The 23,629-nt window shown below is 36.1% G+C and overlaps 1 protein-coding gene across 2 annotated transcripts in view; it reads right to left on the bottom strand.

The window, feature by feature from the left end:
• The window catches only part of unc5ca (unc-5 netrin receptor Ca), a 345,163-nt gene that overhangs the window by 112,629 nt on the left and 208,905 nt on the right, over positions 1-23,629 (bottom strand). For both annotated transcript variants that reach the window (XM_028456479.1, XM_028456480.1), the window contains exon 4: positions 21,776-21,879. In XM_028456479.1, coding sequence (XP_028312280.1) covers positions 21,776-21,879 — 104 coding nt within the window. The remainder of the gene's footprint in view (positions 1-21,775; positions 21,880-23,629) is intronic.

Raw genomic sequence — 23,629 nt, 5'->3', positions numbered from 1 at the left:
ATAAGGCAAAAATCCTCTTTGGGTTCAAAAGAGTGAAAACTATGCATATGGATTATGATAACAGAGAGTGTAACACTGAAGGCCAGTGGAAAATACAGAAATGACACTGTTGGGGGGATTGAAAGTTGAAATGGGACCCTATGCTCAAATCTTTTAAAGAATGAAGCAGGAGGAAAACATGTAAATCTACTAAACAGCTATAGAATGTCAGGGGAATAATTCCTCTATAAAACATACTGACCTAGAAACAGCTGGATTTACACACAGCACATCAAATATCACTGGGAATAAACCTGTAAAGGAGGAATTACAGGTCGGAAATCATGTATGTTAAAGTTTGTATTGTGTGGATGGTTTTACCTTTTAGTCAAAAAAGTGTAGCTAAGTATCTGTGGGATTTATCGTAAGACTTGTACTGGGCCAGTGGTTCCCAAACAGGGGTACAGGAGCACATTGCAGGGAGTACTCAGACAGATTTAACAAGAGAAATAATGAGGGGATGTTCCTAGTTCCTTTTTAACTTGTTTTTTGAACAATTTAATCACAAATTAATAGTACTATTGCTCAATAAAATACTGTATTTTATTGTAATTTATTGAAACAGGACTATTTTATGCTGTAGAGTCCATTTTATCACACTTCTGACAATAGGAGACAATAATTAGCTACATTTTACTTACTATTGAAGTATTTAGATAAAGTTGCATTGGTAATTTAAAGCAATAAATAAATTACAATAATTGTTTTGAATATGTAAATTAAGCCGTAAAGAACCAATGTTCAAAACACATTTAGAGGTTTAGGAGAGTCCGCTTTTTTTTTTTTTTTTTTAAATAACAAAATTGTTTACATAAATTTCTATAAAGCTTGTTTGAAGTAGAGAAAAAAATGCAACCTCTCATCCCTGATCGTACAGATGGCAACAAATATTTTGTAATTGATGTGAGATCTTTAAGAGAGTCCTTGAGAAATGATATTGTTTATGAAAATGTTCAAACACCCTGATATTTACATTTAACATCATCCTGTTTTTGTTATAATTTAACACGTTGTGAGAGTCAGATTCTCAGTCGTACTTAACCACAAAATTACACTAAGATAGCTTTAAACTAAATTAATATTAGACGTAATTAAAGAAATAAAACCATTTTAAACCAAACTATAAGAAGAAGAGTACTCATACACCTTTCAATTATCCTCATATATCAAATGTAAAGCACATTTTACCCATGGGGTCAATCTGACCCAATGGATATTTGCCTCCTGAAAAAAAATATTTTCAGAAAATTGTTGACCAAGTTTTTGTGACACTTTGTTTATTTGTCCTCTAATAAATATATTTATTTGCTATTTCAGAATAGAATACTTTAAACTCACGGTCCTACTAAACACAATCTCTACGTCACTTTCACTGTGAAAGAGCTGTTCCTAAATGAGAATATTGTCCCTTAACCCATGTCATGTATCAACTCAAAAGTATCAAATCTGCATGTAAGGTCACACACAGACAGACACGTTTTACGCAGCTAAAACAACTCAAATTGACCCCAAAGGAATATGTGTTCAGCACTTTCAAAAATATCAATATGATAATTTTATGCTTAATAAATTGTATCCATCAAATTAGGAAAAGTCATGAAAAGCAGAAAAAAAGTCAACTGTTATTTTTTGAATGATAAACATTGAATGGGGTCAAATTGACCGCAAAGATAATAGGACGGTTAATAAAATTATTGTAATGTAGTGGTTTGTGTCGACCTTTATGCAAACAGGAAGTCTGTTTACCAGTGAAAACAAATCACTGGTAAACACAGAGAGAATGTTTAATTAATGAGAAGCTCTTCAGCATTTTTCAAAGGGCTAATTTGACCCTCTGAGACCTTGTTATTGTGTGTGAAGGGTCGTAACAGGCTTTTTTACTCCATTAATCTTTCACTAGTGCTTCAATATAAACTCTCCTCCTTCACACACGTTTCCTAATACACAAACTGTTGTTTTTTTGAATAATAAACACTGAATGGGGTCAAACTGACTCCAATGATAATTAGGACGATTTTCCAGAAGTTTAGAAAAGAAACGCCAGCTGCACATGCAACACACAACCTGCTTCCAAGAGGAAACGCCTACGTGCGCAAGAGAGCGTGCACGAGCCCAGTTTTCCTCGTGCACAGATCTGTTTAAAAGTTGGAGTCGGCATCGCTGATGCAAATTTACCTTTCAAAAGAAGATTTGCACTTTTCCCACGATGTCAGACTCTACACCGGTAAATGAAAAACCATTTTCAAAGGACCCGGTGTGCACCGGGCACGAGCACATACAATGTCCTTACGTAAACATATCACCAGAATAATTGACAACTAAGAGGACCAATAGTCGAGATCAGGGGTCACCAACACGGTGCCTGCATGGACCATGTGAGGGGTTTTGTGCCCATGGTACACCAAAGGACATGTAAAAATCTGAAGGCACATCTATTGTGCAAAATAACCTTTATAACGCGTTATCACTCATATCATGTACAATATCTGTAAATGTGCAAAATTATTTACCAATGCCAAATAAAATGTGACAAAGACAAATATATTACTCATGAGATATTATTGACGAAATATATATATATATATTTTAAAATGAGGGATAGAATTTGCCTCTGTATTATGAAATGAGTGCATACAAAGTAGTAAATTAAAAAAATGATAATTATTTTTGTGTAGTTGTATAGTGCAATACATTATATATGGTTGCCACAAAATTACACGGCACACCCGGACTTGCCTCACGGCACACCAGTGTGCCGCGGCACACAGTTTGAGAACCACTGCTCTAGTCAACAATGATCTCCATCTAAAATCTGATTTACTTTTCAGGATTTCAATCTCACAAAGATAAATACATATAAAAGATGTAGTTGAGTTCATTTAAATACTAGTGATAGAGTTTTAGTATTAAATCAACCATATTTTTATATTTATTTTAAATAAAAACTATTTTTAAGTGTTGCAGATCTGGTGTATGGTCAGTGGTATGTTATATACAGTATAATATGATATACATGATGTACTGTTTCTATAACCCTTCGGACTATACAGTATCTATGAAGAGGCTTCCAGTTTCAGAAAGGTTGGTGACTCCTGGTCGAGATGATCCATCTGGAATTAGAAGCCAAAAAAACATTGTTCACAATACCTTTAAGTTTGAGTTTTTTTAACTGACTTCTGTGGTTGCAGTGAATCAGCTTTGAAATGATTGACCAGATGTTAAATGATGGAACAGCTCCTCATATACAGTAGTTATGGGTCAGTGTGATAACAGTGTTGAAGCTGATTTTTTACAGCTACGTGAACATAATGTATTTGCCTTTTCTGAACTCTCCAGGTTACTAAGTGCTTTACCATCACTAATGGCAACAGCAGAAGACGAAGGAGAAAGGGAAGAAATGTGAGAGTGAGAAATAGAAGAAGCGTGAGGTGCAACAGAGAAGATTTATTGTGGTTCTTCAGCAGACAAAGAGGACAGTGATTGGCTTAGACACCATTTTTAGTTCTGGTTTGTTGCCTGTGATTATCACATCACTCCACGACACATTTACCGTAGGTTCGGACCCATTCAGAGCTTTCTGTGTAAGCCCCCCAAAAAACATCTGCCATTGTTTTGATGCAACTTTCAGTCCATGAAAACATCAGAAATGTGTTGGGAAGTCACTTAAGCAGTTTTATGGGAGCAAACACAAAGGAAATCACAAGTAAAAACACTGCTTTGCATCCATCTATGGGATGAGGATTAGGGACAATTTTGAAATTTCAAGAATTAAGTTCAAATATAATGTCGAGATTAAAGGCAAAATTTCAAAAATTAACTCAAAATACAATATTGTGATAAAAGGTCAAATCTATGGAAGCTGAGGAGGGCCAAATCATCATCAACGACAACAAACATCTACAAAATGTTGACTAACAATGAATGCGTTAAACTTTACTTCAAAGTTGGGTTTAATAACAAATATTTTTTTCTCTTTAAGCTCATAAACACAGCATTGTAATATATTTAAAGACTTTGAAGATATGGCCAAAAACTAAATTATTTCAGAAAGAAAAGAACAGTCCGTCTGTCAGAAATAGATTAGGGCCAGTTTTAAATTGGCCCTAGTTTGATTCCGTAGATTTGAATTTAATAGCAAACCTTCTGCCTTTATCACGATATTGTATTTTGAGTTTATTTTCAAAATCTTGACCTTAATCTTGTCTTTTCGCCTAAAATTATTTTCCCCATCAAAATTGGCCCTAATCCTCTTCCGTTGCTTCACACCCCACAATGCAATGCGTGAAAATGTTCAAACAATGTCAATAAGTGTTTCCAAAAAAGATCAAATCAAACTTTCAAGCAGCAATTTACTGTACATGTTTTTATTTTGAACAAATTGTTTTTGATTTATTGTTCTATGAGGCCTACACTATGGATTTATCTAATAAAATATCATCATCTGGAGCAGCTTTAAGAACAAACATATTTCAGTGTCCTTATCTTTATATTGCAATAATTGCTTGGATTTCTGTAGATTTCAGTGGAGGCGCTTCATTGCAAGTGGTTATAGTTTTTTTTTTTCACACGTTTAAGATAAATTACACTCCAGCTCGACATTTTATTACACAGTAAAAACATAAAATAAAATAAAAAATATGTCTTCTTGATTATTCAAGCACGGTAAAGGTTACAGTCATTATGGGGGCGGGGCTAACTATGACTCAGGTGGTGAAGAAGGTCGTGTTCTGATTGAGAGGTTGGAGGTTCAATCCTTAAGGCTATAGGTGTCTGTGTGTCCCACACTAAGTTCTAGGTTGTCTTAATGCTAGCTTATACATAATCTTCTTTGGTGGTAAATAAAGCACTTTATAAATCAAGTCCATTTACCACATTTGATGAAACAAACACTACACAAGGTCTGAAACACAGAATTCTAAGGGATCAATAGAATACTGACAATATCTAGTGACATTTTTTCTTCTTAGATTTAGAAAGGTAATCCTCTGACTGTGCATGACTAATGACACAAATCCACATGTCAAAAACCATTCTGCACTGATTAACATGAGACATAGAAAGAAGTCAATCAGTTTGGCACATAGTGTGTGTGTGTGTGTGTGTGTGTGTGTGTGTGTGTGTGTGTGTGTGTGTGCACATGTCAGGGCTGACTCATAGAGTAAAGTAGGAGTACTGATGACACTCTATAATCATGAAAGCATGAAGAGGCTCTGAGCTGATTGGGGGCCATGCTTATCCTTTTTAATTGACTCCAGCTCTCTAGTGTTATATTATAAAACCATCCAATAACCCAATCAGCTTTGCTTTATTAGCCTGGTCAGCTGACATAATGGATCTCGCTTTGTTTGTTTGGGTAATTTTTTGTTATTGATATGCATCCTGGAAAATAAAGCAGTGATTGCATCCATTCATGTTCATGCTGAGTCATTCTGCAGCGGGCAACTTGACAGCATGGAGAAAAGAGTACAAAGCATGTTTAAAGGGTAATTGTAGTGAAAATGTACATAAAGTGCGTTTGACATATTGTAAAATATGTGCACCTTTTTATAAACACATTAGAACTTATTTTATAAACACTTAAGAACAATTTCATATCTTGGGGCATTAACTATGAAGAGTCGCCATTTTGGAAAGGCTATGACTCTCAGCGCTAAGCAGCCGTGTGAAACCTCAGAGATTAAAGTATGTTAGGAGAGGATTAAATATCACCTTTCTCAACAACTATCTAACGGATAGCGCTGTTGTTAGCAGCTGAAACGAGCCATGGCTGAGTAGTTAGGTGTTGAAAGTGCAAAAACATGGCTAGCAACTGTAAAGAAAGCTGCGTGAAAGGATATCTTTTCACTACCTCTGAGGATCAGCACCAATAGCTTAGCTCATTAGCTTAGCCAGCAGCTCAGCTTGAAGTTGTCCTCATATATCACCGAATTCCGTTCAAACGTAAACGTTTTAAGTGTGTATCATGTAACAATTTTAAGGAGCCAACGTCTGGATAATTCTGATTTAGCGTCGTTATTTGGCTCAGAGACACAAAAGAAAAGTGCCTGCTGGGGTTTTTCTTTTGTTGTCATAGCAACCATTAGCTTTACACTCAGCCATTGTTTAGAAATAACACGAATCAACAAAATCCCATCCAAAATGGCGGCTCTCCATAGTTGATGCCCCAAGGGTTAAATTGTTCAAAAAAGTCAATTTAATGTGTTGTTTTTGCACATATTTTGTTTATTGGTAATATATTAAACACATTTTTTTGTTATATACAGTACATTTCCACTACAGGTACCCTTTACCTTCAACGTCAGGAGGTGCTGAGAAAATCTACTTTTGCCAGAATTAACAATGACAATATTTCCTCCAATTTTTTTTACTATTTTTGGTAAATTCCATGAAAAGTTAACATTTCTTCTTTTTTTACCAAGCATATTGCAGGAATATATATATATTTTAGCGCTTTGAGATACGATTGTTGTAATTTGCCCTATAAAAATAAAGTTGAATTGAATCACTGTTTTCCAGATTAGCAAATACTGTGCTATGGCTATATTTACATTGATATTTATTGCTTATAATCCAAACATATATATTAATATTATTAATACATCCAAGCATCTGTCCATGGGTACAATTTTATCAAAAGAAAAAAAAAACTTTAAAAACCATATCAATGGCAGTTATAGTGACATTCTTCAATAACAGTGGGAATCATTAACCAAACAGTGATGCAAGTAAAAGGCAATAACTGTTTGGATTATTTCAAGCCTCGCCTGTTAAACTTTTCCCCTCTTAGTCTCAAACAAAAGTAGTTCAGTAGAAGCCCTAAAACAACAGTTTAATGGAATGTTCATACACACGTAGAACTAACTGTATGTACTCATAAATATCCCACAAAGTCATCTTCTTATTTGTGGTTCTAAAAGAAAGGTACAACAGAACAGTGTTTGTTAGTTGACACCAGTCAAAACCTAGTGTTGTGTCACTGATGACGGGATATCTGAGGGTTAGAGACACAACGTCTGACAACGCCGTGTACGCTGGGGATCGAACCCACAATGGGCAATCTTACTTGTCCGTCTTTTTGGGATGTCTAGAATAAGTCGTCCGAAAACGACGTTGTATTGACTTTCATTCTGCACCCGCCAAAGACGTCTTCTCAACATCATTACAAGTAAGTAAGTAATGTTTATTTCTATAGCAGCTTTCACAGACAGAGGTCACAAAGTGCTTTACATATCTACCCATTCACTCTCACATTCACACACCAATGGGACAGAGCTGCCATGCAAGGCGCTAGTCAACCACTGGGAGCAACTCAGGGTTCAGTGTCTTGCCCAAGGACACTTCAACACATAAACCGGTATAGACTGGGATCAAACCCCCAACCTCTCAATCAGAGGACGACCCCTCCACCGCCTGAGCCACGGTCGCCCCAACGTCCCACTTCAACGTTGTTTCAACGTTGGTCTGCTCAGTGGGTTCCACCTCTGCGAAACAATGAGGTGCAGCTAAAACAAATAGTGGGGAATATTTTTGTGTTTGGTGGAATTTTTCTGAGCAAACTAAATAAAAATTTAATTTCAACTGCAAAACATATTTTCTTCATCCATCTGGGACAATAAACAATAAATAGATTTAATTACACAGTCAACATAGTGGTAAACTTGTTATGGCATCGCCAAACCTTTTAATCAGGTAATGAAGAGAGAGAGAGAGAGAGAGAGAGAGAGAGAGAGAGAGAGAGAGAGAGGTTCCCAGTTGGAGATTATGTGCATGTGTGTGTGTGTGTGTGTGAAGGGTGGTTTTAACGCACACTTGAAACAGCTTTCATTATCTCCTTGCATTATATATCTTAGTGTGCCCACTCCATCCTCTCCATATTTTACACACATAATGACAAAGTCCTCACAGAGAAACCACAGAGAACCAAATCTAAAGATACACTTCACAATTCCACTTCTTCCTGGAATTAAAAAAAAAAAGTGATAGAGCCTCGTTTGTCGACAGGAAGTAATGACAGGATTCATTTTATGAGTCTTGATGATGATGATGATGATGATGATGATGGTGATGGTGATGGTGATGATGATGATGATGATGATGATGATGATGATGATGATGAAGTGATTTCACAACCAATATTTTGAGCGTTACTTCTGAATTGCACCAGAAACTTGACATTTTAACTAAACAACAGCACTGATAGAACGCAAACCCTCGCCATGTGACAATAATTCTGATTGGCAGTAATTATCTGGATCGGTGATCATAGCACCATGACCATTCACACTTTAAAGGCTTGAAACACATTTATATCCCCATTATTATGGGGTGAGATTTGTATAAAAAATATGCACAAATATAGCCACAGTTTTAACATTTGTTTTTTTTTTAGATTTTCACGTTTTACAAATCCACAAAACACATGAAAATCAAAAAAATATATAAGTGAAAATTATGGATATACTGTATTTGTGGATTTGAAAAACACAAGGGAAAATCTGAAAAAAAAAAAAAAAAAAAAAACATTAAAATCTATAAAATAAATGTGAAAATCTAAAAAAAATACATGAGAAAATTGTGGATATACTGTATTTGCAGGTTTGAAAAACACGTGACAATCTAAAAAAATAAATGTGAAAATCTAAAAACTACACGTGAAAATCTAAAAAATAAATGTGAAAATCTAAAAAAATACATGTGAAAATCTAAAAAATACATGTGAAAATTGTGGATATATATTTGTGGATCTGCAAAACATGTAAAAATCTGAAAAACACATGAAATTCTAAAAAAAAAATCACATGTGAAAATTGTGGATATATTTGTGATTATTTTTGAGACAAATCTCTCTCCATACATTAATAACAATAAAGTAGGTCCAAATGTGTGGGCAACCCATGTTTATGATTAATCACAATAACATGCATAATCTGGATCTGATCTGCATGAAACTCTGTGAGGTAATAGAGTTATTTATGTCCAGCCAGACAGAAATGTGTCAAATTTCAAAAAAATCTGTCAATTACGAACTGAGATATGAATTTGTGAAATTTTGCCAATGAGAGGCAAAATTTCACTTTTATCAACAGGTCCATCTCTGGTAAATGTTTTGTCAAAAACCCTTTAACAGACAAACAAACACATACGTAACTTCCGTTGAAAATATGAATTGTTCCAACTAAGCAATAAATACAACAAAAAAGACAGTTAAAGCACTGGAGAGACAATATAAAAGAAAAAAGAAAAACTACAACAAAGTTAATAATCAGTTAAAAAAGAGCACCTACGCACTTAATAAAGAAAGGTTAAAAAATAAAAAAAAACATACTATCTACCTATAACAGCATTATTCCTTTCAGTTTTAACACATAACACATTAACTAACAAAGATTTAAACTCCTCTTCCATTTGAAAATTGCATGTCAAAGACAAACAATCACAACATTTTAATAATCTCACGATTTCAATAATTCACAAAGGTAGTCTGAATGAAAAAAAGGAGATTGAGGACTAATCTGTGGATTACATAGATGATTTGTGACAGAGGTGGAGGATGGAGGTAAAATGTAATGGGAGATTATACTGCGCTCGCTCAAAGAGGATTAAGGTGCAGATCTATTGGAAACGCAGCATTACACAAATTGTTTTGTGCTTAAAGAGAACTGCACACAGAGAACCCACATGTATGTGCGCACACACACACACACACACACATTAACTGTAGATAGTGAGTGGAACAATGGTCACAACATTAGAAAAGGTAGGAAAACATCTCTAATGCTTTGTTCAATTTAGCAAATTGTTCTACAAACCTAGTTCATCCCCTTTGGTTAATTTGATACCTTTTCAAATGAAGGAATATCCACCAATGACAGTCATAGCTACGGAAGCAGATTAGGGCCAATTTAAAGGAGAAAATCATTTTGCGCAAATCAAGAATAAAGTTGAAATTTTGAAAATAAACTCAAAATACAATATTGTGACAAATTCATCATCTACAACAACAATCTCTACAGTCTCCATCCAAACAAGGCCAAATAAAACACTGAATCAAAGATCATTTGTTCAGAAGAAAAAGAAAAATGCCACTTAAAAGAGTTTTTTTGACATAATTTGAAAATTGATACACATTGTGGGATGTGGAACTACGGAAGCAGATTAGGGCCAATTTTAATTGAGAAAATGATTTTGGGCAAATCAAGAATAAAGTCAAAATGGGATTAAAGTCAAAATTGAACTCACAGTACAATCATGATAAAAGTGGAAGGTTTGCTATATAGTAAAGTCAAATGTACAGAAGCTGAAGAGGGCTAATTCACCACATATATAGCAACAGTTTCAACAAACTGTTGTGCCGATACCAATACTAGTATCGGGAGGTGCCCCGATATGGCGCTAAAAGGCAGGCATCGGTATCGGTAAGTGCTAATAATTAACAAGTCGATGCCATTTACAGCATCAAACTCTTGCCATCGCTATTGGCCCGGTGCTGCCGCTCTGAACCAATCACAGGGCTGCGTTTTCATGTTGCCAAAAACAACCAAACATCCCTACACACTAAAGAAAATGTCGGCCATTTAGAGGACCTGGTTTTCAGTCCTATCTTGTTTTAAACACTGCTGTACAGGCATTTATCGGTATCGGCCGATACTATACAAGTGGGTATCGGTATCAGCATCGGTACAAAAAAAAAGTATCAGAAAAACACTAGTTTTGACAATCTTCATCCAAACTGGCCCTAATATGTTTCCGTAGCTCCTCAAAAACCAACTTCTGAACACATCACGTTTTTGTTAATATTTCTTCAAAGTCCTTAAAGACATTTCAACTCTGTGTTTATGAGTTAAAAAACAAAAGAAAAAAATTTCTTTGTTATTAAACCCAACATTGAAGTATAGTTTAACGCAATAATCCATGCACGCCTATTTGCTACTGTAGTTGTCATATATGTTGAATTGGCCCTAGTCAGCTTCCATAGATTTGACTTCATTGGCAAACCTTCGTCTTTTATCACAATATAGTATTTTGAATTCATTTTTTAAATCTCGACTTTATTCTGGAAATTTCAACTTTAATCTATTTTTTCTACTTTAATGTCGACATTTTAATTTACCTTTATTGTCCAAATTTCCACATTGATCTCTTTTTGCGACTTTAATCTCGACATAATATTTCAACTTTATTTGCTGAATTTCAGCTTTAATTTAGTTTTTCAAACTTTATTCTCAAAATGTAAACTTTAATCTCGTTTTTTGACTTTTATCTAGTTTTTCCGACTTTAATCTAGTTTTTCCGACTTTAATCTCAACATTTTATTTCAATTTTATTCTCAAAATTTTGTACTTTAGTCTTGTCCTTTTGACTTTAATGTAGAGATTATATTTCAACTTTGTTCTCAAGATTTTGACTTTAAACTCATTTTTCCAGTTTATTCTCGACATTTCAACATTGTCCGTGATTAGCCCAAAATTATGTTCTCCATCAAAATTGGCCCTAATCTGCTTCCCTACATAGTGGCTTCATTGCTTTTTATGTTTTTTGTTGTTTCGCATGAGATAAAAATATTTGAGTGAAATCCACTAAATAAATTCTAACACACCAAACCAAATGTGTGACTAAAACCAGCACTGCTGTAGTTTCTAAAGACGATCAACTTCTCACAATAAAAAAAAATACATAAACCGCTGCGTGTTTGTTGGACAGGCTAATTCACGCTGTCAACCTCTGTAGCCGTTTAAACCCCTCCCCCAGACACACAGCTATAACCTCTGGACACATTCTGCTGGTTGACATCATCATGAGACACATTAACTATAGTGACCGCTGCTGGGACTGCAATGAACTGTGTAGTCAGTAGTGGAGAGTAGGAGCTGTGAGCGCTATGGTTACACCATGTTTATGATGAAATCTGACATAAAAATCAACAATGATTAGTGTCACAAAGCAACATCCCCCCCCATCCCCCATCCCCCATCCTTCCATACACACACACACACACACACACACACACACACACACACACACACACACACACACACACACACACACACACACACACACACACACACACACACACAGTCCAGGCTTCATTCACATATAGTGTCAATATAAAATCTTTCAGAATAAATGTATATATGTTGATGCAAATTCAACCTAATACTCAAAACTTTAATTTTGAGGCACAAAAAAAAAACCTGATCTGTGTTTCACTGTCATTTAATGTCCGTTTGTCACAGTTTTTCATGTTGATGTTAAATGCAACAACATACCCTAATCCAGTGCTTTTCAACCTTGGGGTGTGGACCCCATGTGGGGTCACCTGGAATTAAAATTGCTAAAAGGTCTAGTAATTGGTAACAATAATTAAAAAAAATGGGTAAAAACGATTTAAAATTCTATTTTTAAAATGTTTTGAATTATTGTTATTTTTCAAATACACATCACACACAATAATAACATATAAATGTATCCTACACTTAAAGTTTCTCAAATGTGAATTTGGTTCAAATAAAGATGTTTTATTAAAGATTACAGACAAACCGAACATTTTTTTTTCTCAGCCTGTGTTTTTCATAGAACAAGATTGTGATAAAAACGAGTCATCTGGACTTCCTCCATCATTTAAAACTGATAAATAAATAAATAAATAAATAAAAGAGATGTCAAAAGTGGCATCGTCAGAAACGTGACGTGATTTCGTCATTGATTACGATGCAGTGTTTTCGTTGGCTCTTACATGATGTCCTCTTTGTTTACATTTTTCTAGTGCTTTTCTTCACGTTTTCTATAATAACTGTCTCTCTCTGATGATTATTATATATGATTTTTTTTTTTCTACTCTTGGCCGCTCGATAAAGACTTAAATAAACACAACTAACCCTCTAAAACAGGGGTGTCCAACGCATTGATCCACATAGTTTGCCCCCCTAGTGGTCAAAAGTTTTCATTGCAGTTTTCCCAATTCTTAAAACAATATACATAATATACAAATATTTCAAGTGCCAAAAACACAGTGACAAACCAAGTTTTAAATGAGTTCAGCATCGCGATGAGTTTGGTTTTTTTGCTTGTCGGTGGATTGAGTGGTGGTGTTCTCTACTCCCCCCTCCTCCGCTACAACATCAGCATCCACTGGCTGCCACAGGAGCACGCATGCATTCAGGGAAGGCGGAGTTACTTTGTTAGAGACTTTTAATGCCATAATCTACATTGTTGTTCTTTTAAACGCTTTTCATCCTCATGTATCCCTTATTCCTCTGCACACACCCAACACAGCATAACGTGGATGGCTGTTCATCATAGGAATGGGATCCACACAAGGTTCCTGCTGCTTAACAGAAGGTTTTCCTTGCCGCCATGATGAATTCATGTTGGGTGTGGGATACATATGTATGTGTATATACGTATTGTTGTTCAGATGATCAGATCATAGAGGTTAGTACTAGTATTTGTAGCTAAAAAAAAAAAAAAAAAAAAACAACGGAAAAGTTAAATGGCGTCTCAACTTTCCTTCGCGATGTAGCTGCTATTCACAAAAAGAGCTATGCAAGACCCGCGACTGTCAATCATCGTCATATATGACGTCAAATCCCGTTTTTTCAACCTCAAATAACTTATTTAAAACAAAATGAGCACCTGAACACAATGTATGGTGACAATAACAAATAATCACAGCAGAGTTTAGGTTTGAAAAAAAAATATGTGACGAGTACTTACCGACATCCCTACTGTTTTCATTGAGGAGGCGGGGTTTATGACCTATACTGCAGCCAGTCAGCAGGGGGAGCTCTAATAATAAAAGCTTCACTTTTGGAGGAACTTGTCACGTCAATTCTTTTCACAGTCTATGTTTTGATTCAGGTCTAAGATTAGATTATTTAACCTGGTCTTTATGAAGTGAGCAGCTGTGGATTTGAACTGTGATGATGATCTGAGATAAACACAGTTTTTGTTCTGCCATAATGAAATGGAAATGCTACATTTTTACTGCATAATGATCTAACTCAGTTTTTAAGTGTTACTGCTTCAATATTATTTCTGTATTTGGTAAATGGACTAGATTTATATAGCGCTTTATCACCACACTGAAGCAGTCTCAAAGCTCTTTACATATCAGCTCATTCACCCAATCACTCTCACATTCACACACCAGTGGGACAGGACTGCCATGCAAGGCACACTTCGACACATAGTCAGGTACTGGGATCGAACCCCCAACCTCTCGATCAGAAGACGACCCACTACCACCTGAGCCACGGTATTTCATTATTATACAAATTATTAATACGTAATTAATAATTGTAATGGTTTAAATATTAAAATCAGATCACGTAACCCCCCAACAAAGTAGTTCGCACAGAGCTGTCCATAGAAGAAGATTGCGATCCACGCGTTGTGTACCCCCGCTCTAAAATAACATAAGATCTTCTGATAGAGTTTTTTGTAGCTAGCATTTAAAGATGGTTTTAAAGAATGAAAACATTATAGTTTTATTCCTACTTTGTGCCAGATGTTCCATGGACTTTAAAACATAAACGCCTGCCCTCATGGACTCGTCTTTGTGTAATTTTCTAATTACTTTGTTACAAAAGACTTAAGCGTTCTATCAGATTGATGAAATGAAAGTGAGTCAGCCATTAAGAAACAGCAGAGGCCATTATAAGAGCTTTAATAATCACAGAATGAAATTGTAAAGCTCAAAGGGAGCCAGTGAAAGGCTGCACGTTTTCATATTACATTACACACTTACGTCAGTTCCGTTATACGTGTTATACTTAATGAAAAACTGTTTCCAAACAGTGATAGTGATCAGTGTAAATAGCTTTTACTCATTTTGGGTGTGGATTGAGTGGTTGAGAATGTGACAGGAACTTGACTCTGTTCCAGAAACATCTTCAGTTACCGTCTGACTTTGTGTCTGTTTGTCCAGTGTGTGTGTGTGCGTGCGTGTGTGTGTTAGGTGTAGGCACGTGGAGGGTCTGTCACCACACAATGATGAGTTTATTTCACCACAGCTGGGCCAATCACTCACACACTGGGACAGACAGGCGCAGACACACACACATATCTGCAGACATCTGCTGTCACTAGCACACACACACACGCACACGCACACGCACACACACACACACACAGACACACACACACACACACAGAAAAAAACACACACACATACACACACACACACACACACACGCACACACACACACACACACACACACACACACACACACACACACACACACACACACACACACACACACACACACACACACACACACACACACACACACACACACACACACACACACACACACACACTCAACCTGCTGTTTGCACTCTGCCTTTGGGGTCAGTTCTGCTCTTTTAAGTTTAAAGACGAAAGTATTATTGCTGACAACTACCATTGAATCCCATTGACTATCCCTAAAATTATAAGTATCGTCCAACAATAATTATGATGTCATACATATTAGTGCTGTCACGAACTTAAAAAAAATGTGTGATTAATTAATTACGCTCTGTAATTAATTAATCTAATTAATGTCTTTTTTAATCTCACCTAAAAAATGGTGAGAAAAGCCTTCAACTTTGGGTATTTTCATTTAAATTCATTACATTATTGTCTTAAAAAATGTATATTTCAGTGGACATTTGTCAATCTCCAAATAACAGAAAACACAAAGTAAATAAAACTTCAGGTCCATATGTAGTTATATAAAAAGTAAGAAAACTTTTCTGAGAAATAAAATTATTGAACACCGATTTAGTTTCTTTTTTTCTCCTTCGGATCATAATATTTATCCATTGACTTTGTTCATTTGTCATTCATGGATAAATTAATTTTGTCCTGCATGGATCGGCAGGTCTGGGCATCTCTGCTGAGAGTGCTACCTCCGCGAGCCGGCCCCAGATAAAGTGGAAGAAAATGTATGGATGGATGGATGGGATTGGAGACACTTTCTGCTCACAGCATGTTGCAGCTAGCAATGTCGGAGTGTCCGTGCTAGCCACTACATGTTTAGCACTGAGGAGCTAGACGCTACATGTTTAGCATTGAGGTGGTAGCCGCTACATTTTTAGCAGTGAGGTGCTAGCAGCTACATGTTTACGATTGAGATGCTAGCTGCTATATGTTTAGCATTGAGGTGGAAGCTAATACATGTGTAGCATTGAGGTGCTAGCCATAACATGTTAACCATTGCGATGCCAGCTGCTATATGTTAATCATTGTGATGGTAGCTAATACGGGTTAAGCATTGGGGTGCTAGCCACTACATGTTTAGCATTGAGATGCTAGCTGCTACATGTTTACCGTTGAGGTGCTAGCCACAACATGTTAACCATTGAGATGCTAGCTGCTATATGTTTAGCATTGAGGTGGTAGCTAATACATGTTTAGCATTGGGGTGTTAGCCGTTACATGTTTAGCATTGAGATGCTAGCCGCTATAAGTTTAGCACTGAGGTGCTAGCCGCTACATGTTTAGCATTGATGTGCTAGCAGAAGCTGCAAAGCTCCAGTGACCCACAAACTCTTTCTTGCACAACGTGCACGAAACTGGGCTTTAGTTTTCCATGCAGTGTTTTTAAAACCTAAAATAACATCAAACAAAGCTGAGAATCACAGCACAATCCGTTCTTGTGTTGTTGTCTGTGCATCAGTAATATGGGTATACTGGGAACTCGTGAAATGAGAATGGTTCCGCGCAGTTTAGAGTGTGTTTTGGGCATTTTTTTTTTTTGTTTTTTTACAGTAATTAATTATTTAATCGCATAAAAGTGACAGCCCTAATATATATTCGGATAAGCCCAGACAGAGAGAGATAAAATTATACAAATACAATGAACTGAATATGGAATTAGAATTCAATTTATGAAACCCTTTTTCCACCTGTTGCTTTTCCTGTGGAACATTTGAACAGTTCCAAATGAATTCAATAGCTTCCCATTAGCTTTAAACCCTCCTATTGTTCTCAAAACACATTTTACCCTCGGGGTCAAACTGACCCCAGGGATATTTGCCTCCAGCAAATGATTTTCAGTAAATTGTTGACCACATTTTTGTGTCAGACATTTTATTTGTTGAATCCATAAACAAGCCCTTGATAATGAAATCTTGACCTGTTGTCTAGCGCCACCATCAGGACAAACTTTTACATCAGAATTAATTTGTATTGAATAGTTTTCATCCAAATCTTCTCAAATTTACTGACAACATTAATGACCACTAGAGTATGAACCCTATTGGTGGTGGTGATTATATGACCTTTGACCTTTACTGCAGCGCCATCATCAGGTCAAACTTTCAGTTTTAGAGTTGGTGCAACTGGAAATTCATCCAAATCTTTTCTAATTTGGGGTGCACATTCATGACATTTTTGGAAGGGATTGTGTCTGCTGGAGGGTCAACACTCATTTTCATCAGATGATAATGCCTCAAAATCAGGTGCTCCTAAACACAATCATCCGTCTCACACACATTCCCCTCTACTGTATGTCACTTTCACTGTGAAAGAGCTGTTCCAAAATCTCATTGACAGTAAACCTTTTCCTAGAGGACATTTGTTCAGCACAAACTGTACCCATGAAACACGACTCATTGTGTAAATTACCACATAATTCAGTTGTAGATATCTCAGCCCCTCTAAATACACAAATTAAATAAAACCACAATATTTACAAGGCTCGTGGTTTTTTCATGATTATACCACTTAATGGCAGTTATTTTTAATCTCAAATTGTTGAAAGCACTCTTTCCAAAATCCGTAAATTGTCCTCAAATTATTTCACAATATTTTGCCAAATTCAACAAAAATTGGTCACAGGGACTGATATTTGTTATGTATTTTGAATATTATATTTATAGCTGCCTTACATTATTTACATGTTATTTATTTGTAGAAGTGCTAACTAGTGCACATTAATGGTGAAATTACCCTTTTTCCCTCCTATAATCTGCTGCCCACTTGAGATCAAACTGTATTTGGCCCCTGAACTAAAAGGAGTTTGACACCCAGGGGAGAAAAAATAGGTTTAAAGTAAAGACAATAAAGTAAAGATGTTTTTTTTTTTTTTTGGGGGGGGGGTTAACAATCTCAGACTGGTTTGACCCCTGACCTCTTGAGGCTAGCAGCTGTTTAGCAGTAAAAAACTATCAACACCTAATCTGTCCTTTGTCATTCTGAAATGCATATGTGCATTTTTACAGTTTGCATTTGCAAATGAATGCCTTAAAATGTCTTTAAAACATCAATGTGTGTGTGTAAAGGACTTTAATGGTATCATCATAGGCCACACCTATGCTTGTGTTTTGGTTCTAGGGTTTGGGTGCCGCATGGTGACAGCTATGTAACACTTGCTGACCATTAAGACCAAGAGTATCACATATCAAGGCGCCAACCTCGTCACATTGACAGCTTTACAGCACTCGTCAACTGGTTGACACCACACTGGCAAACACTAATATTAGACAGCGCTTAAAGGCGTCACGAGACACACAAACAAGAGCTGTCACTCACAGAAACAAATAGGTTGGTGTACATGTGTGTATTAATCAGAAGTTTAAAGAGTACTGATATATTCTACTCAAGTAGAAGTACTATTACTTGATTGAAATTGTAATCAATTACATGTAAGTCATACGTAAAATGCTCAAATACAAGTAAAAAGTAGCTCAAATAAAAGTAAAAGTTACTAGTTACTTTCACCCCCACGTTTATTTTTGGTGCATACAGTAAATATCTCATGTATAAACTTAAAAAAGGAAGAGACCAAATCTACCACAATTGGAACATACTTTATTTTCCACAAAGGGATGTGTAAAATAAAAGGTTTGTCAAAATGTACAATTTCTTTTATTTTTTTTTAAATGAAGTAACACCAATGAATTTAAAATAAACTAGAATATTTGCATTTCCTGAAGTGAGGATGCAGGTGCTGGCCCGCATCACACGACATTAGCTTTGTATTAGCTAGCATTAGCAATAGCCTAGCATTAGCAATAGCCTAGCTTTAGCATTAGCCTAATGTTAGCCTAGTGTTAGCTTAGCATTAACCTTAGCCTAGCATTAACATTAGCCTAGCATTAGCCTAGCGTCCTGCGTCCTCACCAATAAGAACTCAGTTAGGGTTGGGTGTAGAAATGTAACGAATCACTTTACTTATTTTAAAACATACTTAAATACAAGTAAAAATACTGATTTGGAAACATACAAGTACCCATAAAAGCAACTCAATTACAGTAATGTGAGTACTTGTAATCCATTACTTTCACCTTTGGTGTTAAGAAACCAAGCAAGCAAGAAGGAAAAAAAGGCATTAATGATAAAAACAATAGAAACAAAGAGAAAAGGAGAAAAACCTGAGGTCATCACCAGGTTTTCCATCTAAATCTGTCTAATCAGTGTCAGCAGAGAAAGGCAAAGACATGGAGAGACAGACTGATCCATTTGGCCCTGGAACCCATCATGACCGGAGGGAAAATAATGGAAAAAGTGGAAAATTGGACACACTTAAAGTAATGGCTGCATGCTGGTGCAGGAGCTTGTATACTGGTGAGATTGTGAAAGTGCTGAATCCAACAGGTGGAAAAAAAAAGTATTAACTCTGGAAAAAATAGAAATAAGAGCGAGAGAGAGAAGTCATTGTGGATGAAACCATGTTAAAGGTAAAATCCTGACAACCTGAGAGTGGAAACAAATTAATTAAACTAATTGTTTAATATATTTCACTAAAAACAATCAGCTAAAATATTATGATCCTAATTTGTAGCTGTTGTTTGTATTAAGCAGCAGTTTTCCTTTTCTCCCTTCTATTCCAGGAGAGATGTGTGCACTTAGATGCAGTTAAAAGTAACTATGAAACCTAAAAAGTGAATTTATTCAATAACACAGCTTCACTTAGGAGCTGTGCAACTCTTCCCCAGAGACGAACCCAATGAAATGAAGTATTTGTGTTCATTGAGGTGGGAAAGGCACTGAGAACTAAAGAACAATCAAACTGGAAATGGCTTTTCTTTTTGTAGCTCCACACCACGGAGCGATGGAGTACCACGTTAGCCTCCATGTTTACATAGTTTGATAAAGTGAATTATTGACCAATGTTTAAATTAAATGTCCTCAGGACCTATATCACTAATCTTAAGATGTTTAAAGCTTACTATACTTGTGCTACATACATGTACACTCATTTTGTGCCTTGTAAGCCTTTATAAATGTGTTTGCAAAAAAAAAAAAAAAGAAGAATAAATCAAGCTAAGCTATGTCACACCAAGAGAAGCAAATATAAACATAATTCATTTTTTCAGTGTCTTTTACAATTTTAACTTCTACTAGTACAGTACCCGTCGGCGGTATGTATTCGTATAGTGGGACCTTAAGTAGAGTTGTCAATTATGGCCAAATTATTATGTATTTGAAGGTTGGATGTACAAAGAGGTGTACATACTCTGTACTCTGTAGTGTTATAAAGGAGTATATGTGCGGGTGCAAAGTAAAATAGCGTATGCGATTTTCCTGGTTAAATTCTACAGGACATGGCATGATAAATTGATAAAGGTTGCACCAATGTTGGACTTATGCAAATGGGTAATAAATGTACCGGAGCATCCCCTGTCTATAGGCCCTCCTTCGATAAGGAAAAACACAAAACCCACGGCGTCTTGTCACGCGTGCAGCGTTGCTGGCCAGGTGGGCATTTCAGAATTCAAATTGGTTTTGAAATGACCAAATTACTCCAAAATAATGGATGCACACAATCGGGGTGTTTGGAAGCCGTTGACAAAGTTTCAGGTCGAACAGATACCGCATCAGGGAGATATTCGCTCCACAAGCACACACGTATACTCACACATATACACACCTTTCTTGCTTTTATAGATAGATTTATAGATCGATTGACACACTATCTTTTATGAACCCAGACACAATTGAAAAAGAAAAAAAAAAACAAACATATGACGGCTTTGTAGTAGAACTTAAATACTAAGAGCAAAACTTAAACATGATAAAATCATGGAGCCACCACAACTTGTTTATCAATTATTGGGACTAAATGTTTGGTTGGAAAATAATTAATTTCATTTGAAAACAAAAATATAAAGATTAGCCTGTGCTTTTATTATGAAGGGGATTTTTTAGGCAACATAGCACTTTTTATTCTTACTTCTGACAACAGTGGTTATTTGAAACTTAGTTTTAAATAGATCACAACATTTTTACAGTTTTATCTCTTGATAAGATGTTTCTTTTTCTTTATTGGCTCTTTTTGAAGAATTGTGAATAAGAATGTATTTTCCAAAGTTCTTCATCTCATTTTATTTCAAACATACCACAGTGAAAAGATTGAGGGAATAAAAACCTGTAGAAAAACCAAGGTATTTCAGCTTTATTACAGCTCGTTTCCACTTATTCATGAAAAAGTTTTCTATGAGCAACTTTTCAAATCTTTTTTTTTTTCTGAGAGGTTTTTTTCCGTCTGCACTTCAATCACTCACTGCAAAGTGTGAAGTCGTGCACACACCTATCATTTAACTCAGTTTTACCATCTGTCAGTTAATGTCATATCTGTAATAACTGACATTTCTGAGGCACTTTCAAGTTATTTCCACTTTGATGATTTCTTTTTTTAACTTCCTGTTTTCAGCCTGTCATCACCCTCGCTTCAGTCCTGCCTCTTCACCTCACATCTCTATGTTGTGTTCACTGACTAGTGGAGGTTAATAATCATACCACACGTACCTCAGCAGCAGGTATACCCTCCGGGGGGCGACACTGGAGCAGCACTTCCTGCTCTAGAGAGACTTCCTTTCCCAGCGGCTCCTGTTCAAATGACTTCTTTAAATCTGTCGGACAGAAACAGTGTGATCATAAGAAACACAGAGAGCTGAATGTGTAGCAGAGGAATATGATTTGCTTGCCAAAGTAAAATTTTTATCACATCGTTCATCAAGTGAATTGGTTTTAAATGAAAGGTAAAAAAAAGGAAAAATTATAATGAATAACAATAAAAAAGTAATAACATTAAAATTACTGAAACCCTTGAGTTCCTGAAACACAACATTAGATGTGTCGATTTTGATTCTTCAACTAAATTAAAAGTTTGCAAACTTAACCTTTTTATTATCCTCAAATACTACTAAACCATTTGACCCTTGGGGTCAATCTGACCCCAGGGATATTTGCCTCTAGAAAATAATTTTCAGATTTTAAACTAATCTCAGCCAATATAACAAATACAGAGTTGCCTTTATAGACAAGTGCTTAACCCTCCTATTATCCTCAAATATTACTAATACATTTTACCCTATGGGGTCAATCTGACCCCAGGGATATTTGTCTACAGAAAATGATTTTCAGAAAAATGTTGACCAGGTTTTTGTGTCAGACACTGCTCGGCATGTATCGACCCACATTAAATGTAACACCGACCTGTATTCAGCCCGCGTGGAGAAACAGAACAGGAGAGATGGAGATGAGCGTCAACGAGAGACGAAGACGTCGAAAGTAGAATTAGTAAGAATTTGTCTCTTTGGTAAAGCAAGAAACAAGAGAAGCTCCTCTTCCACGTCATCAGTGTAGGACGCCATAAGTGAAAAAGTAAACAGCACGTGAAGGATTGTGGGAACTGTAGGATTGTGGGGAAAGGATTCTGGGAAATGTAGGATTTTAAGGAAATTTCACAGGAAACCACTATGTGACGCACCGCTCCAAGTCCGCTCAAGTATATGAGGTCAGAGGAGCGCGGACAGTCCGTTGTGTGTGAAATCTGCCCGAGTATGCTTGAGCCATTACAGAGTTACTTACTGTAAGGATGAGTTTATTCAAGGAGTATGACACATTTATTTTGGCCCCAGTAAGAAAAGTTCAAATTTGAAATGTTCAAATGTTTCAACTTTGAGGGACATATCGTTCATATCCTCACTGGAATCACGCAAGTCACATTGCTTGAAGGGAGGTCGCTTGATGTTGCGTCATTTACATTGATTTTAAATGAAATCTAGTCGCCAGAGTCGCTTCAGTGTGAACACACCTTAAGAGTTAGTTTATCTTGAAAATCTTTCATCCAAATCTTTTCTAATTTGGGGTGAACATTCACAGAATGAAGCATTTTGATTAGTGTTGGTGACCCCCCTCTTTCCTCTCATAAACATGTTCATTTACTTTTTATTGAACTTATTTTTATCTCCTTTTTTTGTCAAATATTTGGGGTTATTCACTATAAAGTTTCACTCACCCCTGCTCTGTAGTTAATCTGGGTCTGGGATTGGCAGTGTATTGAAAACATGTCATCATGATATTTTATGCTAAATCACATTAGGAAAAGTTATTAAATACAAAGCAAAAGAACAAAAGTTAACTATTGTTTTTTGAATGATAAACATTGAATAGGGTCAAATTGACCCCAAGGATAATAGGAGGGTAAGGCATGTGGAAGGCTTTTGAGTGACATTTTTTCTCGTGTAAACATCAGCCAATAGTTTATTTTTGGACTTGTTTTTAATAAGTGGTTTAATATGTGACACTCTGACCCTATAGAAAGTAAAAGGGTGGCTTTCCGTTATCACTCTCCACCATCTTCAACCTTTCCTTCCA

This window comes from Gouania willdenowi, chromosome 9 (genome assembly GCF_900634775.1).
Source record: "Gouania willdenowi chromosome 9, fGouWil2.1, whole genome shotgun sequence".
Taxonomy (NCBI): domain Eukaryota; kingdom Metazoa; phylum Chordata; class Actinopteri; order Blenniiformes; family Gobiesocidae; genus Gouania; species Gouania willdenowi.
This window is presented reverse-complemented; position numbering and strand designations above follow the sequence as displayed.